Below are 6,633 nucleotides of genomic sequence, written 5' to 3' on the forward strand. Positions count from 1 at the left end.
CCTGCTCCAGGCTGAGTTAGAAGGTCATAGAAACCAGACTTTTCTGGGGGAGATAGGTGGGGACCTCCTGCGGCATAAGGGAGAGTTCAAAGATCTGGGACCGCTGGCTGGAAGGCCTTTGTGCTCCAGGATTGGGGTAGTGGATTACCTTCTCCCCCTCCTACTCTACCCTGTCCTTTAGTTCGTATTAAATTAAAAATTTAAAGAAAAAAAAAAAACACTAAGAAAACTCAACCTTCGTCTCTTTTTTTTCCGAAGTCGGCCAGTGGCCGCAATATATTTTTCACTAGGCTGCCTTCCTCTCAATGCCCAATTTATCCTCCTCCCAGAAGTTCCTGTAAATTCAAAGACGGGATCTGTGTTGATTCACCATTGTGTCTCCAGCAGCGAGCAAAACGCCTGGCATAGATTTGGGAACTCAATAAATGCGTATCTACTGTATGAATGCTAATACTTCACTGCAATGGTTGAATCATTTTTTCTTGTCTCCCTCCTCTTGCCGTGGGTTTAGATCGCAAACAGCGTCGTTTAAGTTTCTGGCAGGCAGGGACTTGGCTAATCCCCGGCTGGCATCCCCAGTCCCCAAGGTCTCGGTTCCAGGGCCCGCGCACTGGGGCGTGCGGTTCTCGGTGCGTCTGCCTGAGCCCCGGCCACGTGAAGCGTCACGCCCCATGCTGCTGCAGGGCAGGCGCCGCCGCAGCCGCAGTTGTGTAACATTGCAGCCTGAGGGGAGGCGACCTGGGGCGCCTCTGCTCGGGTGAAGGCAGAGGAGGGAAGAAGCCCAGGGTGCAGCGCCTGGTCTCTAACTGTGCTTGACTAGCTAGGGAGAGGGAAACTGGGGCATCTAGGGGGGTTTGCAAGTAGGTGCTACCCCGCCATCAGTCTGTGCCCAGGAGCGCAGTCCGGGAGAGCACCAGGCGGGCTCCGCACACCCTCCGCGGTCAGGTGCGCGCAGCGTGCTCGGCGGCGGCCTCGACTGCCCCTGCACTTGGCAGCCTACCCGCTTCCCATGGGGTGACATCCGCCCCGCCCCTCAGCCCCTCCCCGCGGCCAGCAATTCCTGGACGCGGGGCTGGCAGGTGGGGGTAGGGAAGCCGGGACGGAAAGAAACTCCAGCCTCTAAGGAAGGGAGGGAGCCGGGCGACTCCCTCCGCTGCGCGCCGGTTCCTCCGAGCGGGCCGGGCGGGGGAGGAGGAAGAAGGCTGGGCAGAAGCGAGAGGGGATATTCCTCTCCCGTCTTGAGTCAGACGCGGGCGGATCCGTCCTCCCCCGTTCCCTCCTAGGAGACGGGAACTTACTTCATTTCCCTGGGGCAGGTTCGCCCACGTTCCAACCCCCACCCCAAGCTCCTCAGCCCCTTCCAGCTTCCGCGCCCCCTACCCTGCTGGGCAGGACCCAGGCCGCGCTGCCACCCCCTCTTCGGGGAAAGGCAGCCGCAGACACCTGGGGGCTGGGGGTGGGGACTCCCTCGCAGCCGCCCAAGCGTTGTTCAACACGTGAGGCTCATGTGATGAAGCCGGGGGTGGGCGGGCAGGTCGCTCCTTTCCTCGCCGGCAGCGGCCAGACGTGCCTGGAGTCACAGGGTAGAACACGTAGCTCCAACCCACCCACTCGCTCCCATTTAACCCAGCCCGCAGCCTCTTCATTACTCCTTGGCTAGCCGCCCCCCCCCCTCGCGGCCCCCACCCACCCTCACCGCTCTCCCCTCCTGCTCCCTCCCGCCTCCTCGCCCGCCCCACTTCTCATTCACTTGGCTCGCCCGGCGCAGACGGCGCTCGGAGCACACGCCGCCAGTCTGTGCGCAGAGCCGGAGCTAGAGGCCGCCAGGACACCGGGCCATGCACGCCCTTAACTGAAGCAGCACCTCAAAGCCGCGGCTCCAGGATAGCCCAGCGGATTTCAAGGAGCTCAGACTCAGAAGAACTCCTGGGAGATCACCCTTGAAGTCCCCTCCAGAACAGTACTCACCTCGACGTCCCATTAGCACAGACTGAAGCGCGAAGTATCCCCGGCTCGCCGCACTATGGAGCGGATCCCCAGCGCGCAACCACCTCCCGCCTGCCTGCCAAAAGCACCAGGACTAGAGCCTGGAGACCTACCAGGGTAAGTTGGCGCCTCTTGACCCCTTCAAGTCGTAACTCCAGCCTTGCGTTCTGCACCGCTCCCAACTCTGAGCAGTTCTCCTTGGCGTATATAGGGTTCTTGCCCGACAGGGTCCCTATAAGCCGGTGCGCACGCGAAGTCACGACCTTTCCTGATCCCTCTCCTTGCAGGATGGATTTTGCCCACATGTACCAAGTGTACAAGTCGAGGCGGGGAATAAAGCGGAACGACGACAGTAAGGTAAGCGCACCGCGCCACTGGGGACCACTCGCCCCAGCCCCCTGCGAGCGCTTAGTTGCCAAGAAAGTTTTCTCGCTTTGAGGTTGGCGGGGGAATGCAAGATGTGGGTTCGGTGCCCCTACTGAGTAATACGGAAAAGAAGGCGCAAAAGGTGGTTCTGGATGTGACTCTGTTCCCCTGCCCGACTCCTCTTTCGCCGCGGGGGCTTAGCATCTTCGCGAAGCCCAACCACCCCCCCGTGCACTTTGCAGGAGACCTACAAACTGCCGCACCGGCTCATCGAGAAGAAGAGACGTGACCGGATTAACGAGTGCATCGCCCAGCTGAAAGACCTTCTACCCGAGCACCTCAAACTTACAGTAAGTGAGAATCTGGCAGCTCTCCAACCCAGCTCCTCCGCCGGGAGGGCGGGCGGGGGTTACTCGCCGCCTGCAGGCCCCACGGGGAACTGCAAACTTGACGGCTAGATCGGAGCTGGCTGGTGGTTCAGCATTAAGTACCCCTCTCAGATCTAGGATTTTGTTTAAGCTTCATCCAAATGAGATGAGAACTACTTGGACTTATCCAAGTTGCCTCCAACACATCAAGTCCCCTTACTGCTTTTTTCTCAAGAGTTTAAGACTTTCCCTTCTGGTGATTTTTCAGGGTTCGATAGCTTTCCTAATTCAAGAAACAGACCAAGTAGCATGCAGATTTTATTTACCCCCGTTTAAGAAAAGACTGGGGAATTTGCTTTAGTGAATGATTTTTACGTCCAGTCCTTTCGTGGTAGACGCCAACAGCTTACTAACTTGGCAGGCTTTGGCTGGGGAAAAGGGGGAAAAAATAGTATTGGGAGAAAGAAAAAAGCTGGAATGAGCTAGAAGTTCTGAAAGGGAGTGAGACAAGAAGCTAGGGAAAGCCTCTTGGCTGCCAGACACAGAAGTCCCTCCTCAGCTGACAGCACTGCAGAGAAATGTTATCTCCGGATTCCCCTGAGTTAAGGTCAGCAGCGGCTGCTGGAGAAATTTATCTGTCAGAGCTTTCTCCTGAGGTAGCTGCCGCTCAGAATGCCTCCCAAGACAGGTGACACGACGTTTTTTATTCTTTAATTAGACATTTATATGTGTGTATGTGTGTGTTTATACTTTTTAAAAATGTTCTCCACAAACGTAAAACTGAATTGGCCACCCAGGAAAGGCAGTTCCATTTCTGTTTAGAGACATTTCTCATTGCTGACAAATACCCCAGAGGTAGGACTTTTCTGACTTCACTGTTGACTAAAGTTCTTTTTATTCCAGACCTTAGGTCACTTGGAAAAAGCAGTGGTTCTTGAACTTACCTTGAAGCATGTGAAAGCACTAACAAACCTAATTGATCAGCAACAACAGAAAATCCTTGCCCTGCAGAGCGGTTTACAGGCTGGTGAGTACGCAAGTCTGCTTATCATCTCAGAAGAGTTCTAGCACAAAGAGAGAGCCTGTGGGCTTCAACATCTGGTGTAAGAAATATTCCCGCAACCAATTACTTATGAACATTGGTTGGGAAGATACAGTTTTATCTTTCCTAAAAGGTCAGACTTTTCGTTTGAAATGCTGCTGTATGCCACCTGGCATGAATACAGATTAGTCTAATGATAAAATGTTTCTGTGGCATTTGGGGCTTTGGAGTTTCTGGGTACTTGGAGATTTTCCCCCTCCCTTTTAAATGCCAGAGCATCTCTAATTTGCATTGTGGGTATTTTACAGTTGATCCTTTTAGCCTTCTTTCATTAGAGAAGAAAGAGATCATGGGTATGCCCCGGCGTTTTCCTGTCTCTCTGCTTCCTTACCGTGTGATGTGATTCTGGCAGGATGACAGCAGTACTTTTTCCTGCATTTCATGCGGTTCCCAGAGTAGCCACTAGGTATCTTGATTGCACAACCTAATGAAACCACTGAGGTTTCATCATTCATTTCTACTGACTTCCAGAGAATCAGACTCACCTTCTAACCTTCCAGACTCACCCCTTCCAAATAATACTGTTCAGGTTGGTGGAGACAACTCTTCTACCCACTTCCTCATTCCTTCCTTCTCAGCCTGCCTTTCCAGGAGAATCTGATGGGAATCACACACACCCAGCAAATGTTTCTGCCAGTTTCTTCACTGGGAATTAGGAAGATGATCATACATAATTTCTTGGGAGTCATGACATACAGATGTAGAAGAGACAGGTATATAGAGAAAGAAAACATAGAAAAGACTTAAAAATGGAGAGCCTTTTTAAAGAGTACAGCATGACTGCAACTTTAAGTCATTAAAAATAAGTTTTTTGTTCCTTCATTTATTTTATCATCATCTGCCCTATGTCCATCTTGCCACTGTATGTTGATGCTCTTCTGTAAATTGGCTTTTGGATTTATAAACATATCAGGATGTTCACTGCTGTGTCATTAATGATAAAAACCCAAGAACAAAATACACATTCAAAAAGAAGGAAAGTAGTATCTCTTAATAATGGACCTTTTTTAAGGTGGGACATTATGCAGCCTTATTTTTATTTGGTTCTTTATACTTTTCAGTGTAATCCAGATTTCCTCTGAGTATATTCCTTTTGTCATTAGAAACACAAATTGGCAAATGTTATTTTTTTAAAAAGTCTTTGGAACATAGGTATCTAGGTGAACCACAGGGCCTTCTGAAACATCTCCCTTTGGGTCTGTTTCTCCAGGTGAGCTCTCAGGGAGAAATGTCGACGCAGGTCAGGAGATGTTCTGCTCAGGTTTCCAGACCTGTGCCCGGGAAGTGCTTCAGTATCTGGCCAAGCATGAGAACACTCGGGACCTGAAGTCTTCCCAGCTTGTCACTCACCTCCACCGTGTGGTCTCTGAGCTGCTGCAGGGTGGTACCTCTAGGAAGCCATCAGACCCAGCACCCAAAACCATGGACTTTAAGGAGAAACCCAGCTCCCTGGCCAAAGGCTCTGAAGGGCCTGGGAAAAACTGTGTGCCAGTCATCCAGCGGACTTTCCCTCACTCTAGTGGGGAGCAGAGTGGCAGTGACACAGATACAGACAGCGGTTATGGAGGAGAATCAGAGAAGGGTGACTTGCGTAACGAGCAACCGTACTTCAAAAGTGATCATGGACGCAGGTTTGCCATGGGAGAAAAGATTGGCACCATTAAGCAAGAATCTGAAGAACCTCCCACCAAAAAGGGCAGGATGCAGCTCTCAGATGATGAAGGCCATTACTCTAGCAGTGATCTGATTGGATCCCCATTCCTGGGCCCACACCCACACCAGCCTCCTTTTTGCCTACCCTTCTATCTGATCCCACCTTCTGCAACTGCCTACCTGCCCATGCTGGAGAAGTGCTGGTATCCCACCTCCGTTCCAGTGTTATACCCAGGCCTCAACGCCTCCACTGCAGCCCTCACCAGCTTCATGAACCCAGACAAGATCCCAGCTCCCTTGCTCATGCCCCAGAGACTCCCTTCTCCCTTGCCAACCCATCCGTCCATAGACTCTTCTGCTCTACTTCAAGCTCTGAAGCAGATCCCCCCGTTAAACTTGGAAACCAAAGACTAAACTCTTTAGGGAACCCTGCTGCTTTGCTTGCATTCTTCCCTTAGTTTAAAAAAAAAGTTGTGAGTGCAGTGAGATTGTTCTAGTGTGTATGCTGAGCTAATCTGAGGTGTGGAGAGAGGATTCAGGGTGTGGGTGTAGGCGTATGTGTGCATGTGTGCGTTGTATGCATGAGTGTTGCTGTGGGACATGAAAGCTCCTTTTGGCTTAGGGAAGACATGAAGGAGCATCTGACATCAGCAGATTTAGGGGGGATTGTAGCACACTTCTGGGCTTTTCCCACCCAGAGAATAGCCCCCTATTGATACAAATCGACTGGATTTTCAGAAGCTTCTGTGAGTCACTCTTTAGTTTGGGAGCCAGGTCTGTGGCTTTGAGAAAAAAGGTACTTTCAAAAGAGCTTTCCGCAGCGGAGCTCCCAGCCAGCTGTTCTGACCCCACCCTTGTCCCTTTATTGTCAACGTGACTCACCAGACAGGGAGAGGGCCGTCAGACTGAGCTTGGGCGCGATTCTGCTAAAGTGGTGAGGTAGCAGACACTGGCATTTCACGGTAGTGGTTTGGGGAGGTTTCCCAAAGGTATGCTTCCCACCCCTGCCTCGGATGAAAAAAGAGAATGTAGTTCCCTACTCAGGCTTTTGTAGTGGTTAGCTTATTAAGGAACTGAAAAGGGCCCCCTAGTACAAGCCCAGGCTGCCAGGGAATGAGGGAGGAGCTTCTTCAGAGCCACTGGCACCTGTTTCTTGGT

The 6,633-nt window shown here is 51.8% G+C and overlaps 1 protein-coding gene across 1 annotated transcript; it reads left to right on the top strand.

Moving 5' to 3' along the window:
• The first annotated feature begins 2,023 nt into the window (after positions 1 to 2,023).
• On the top strand, positions 2,024 to 5,889 carry BHLHE40 (basic helix-loop-helix family member e40). Its single transcript, XM_007954061.2, has 5 exons — positions 2,024 to 2,103; positions 2,274 to 2,343; positions 2,595 to 2,702; positions 3,624 to 3,747; positions 5,033 to 5,889. Exons 1-5 carry the CDS (start codon positions 2,024 to 2,026, stop codon positions 5,887 to 5,889), a joined length of 1,239 nt encoding a protein of 412 aa, XP_007952252.1.
• Positions 5,890 to 6,633: the final 744 nt, after the last annotated feature.

Source organism: Orycteropus afer, unplaced genomic scaffold (assembly GCF_000298275.1).
Source record: "Orycteropus afer afer isolate SDZICR_OR568_19922 unplaced genomic scaffold, OryAfe1.0 scaffold00429, whole genome shotgun sequence".
In the NCBI taxonomy this organism is placed as follows: domain Eukaryota; kingdom Metazoa; phylum Chordata; class Mammalia; order Tubulidentata; family Orycteropodidae; genus Orycteropus; species Orycteropus afer.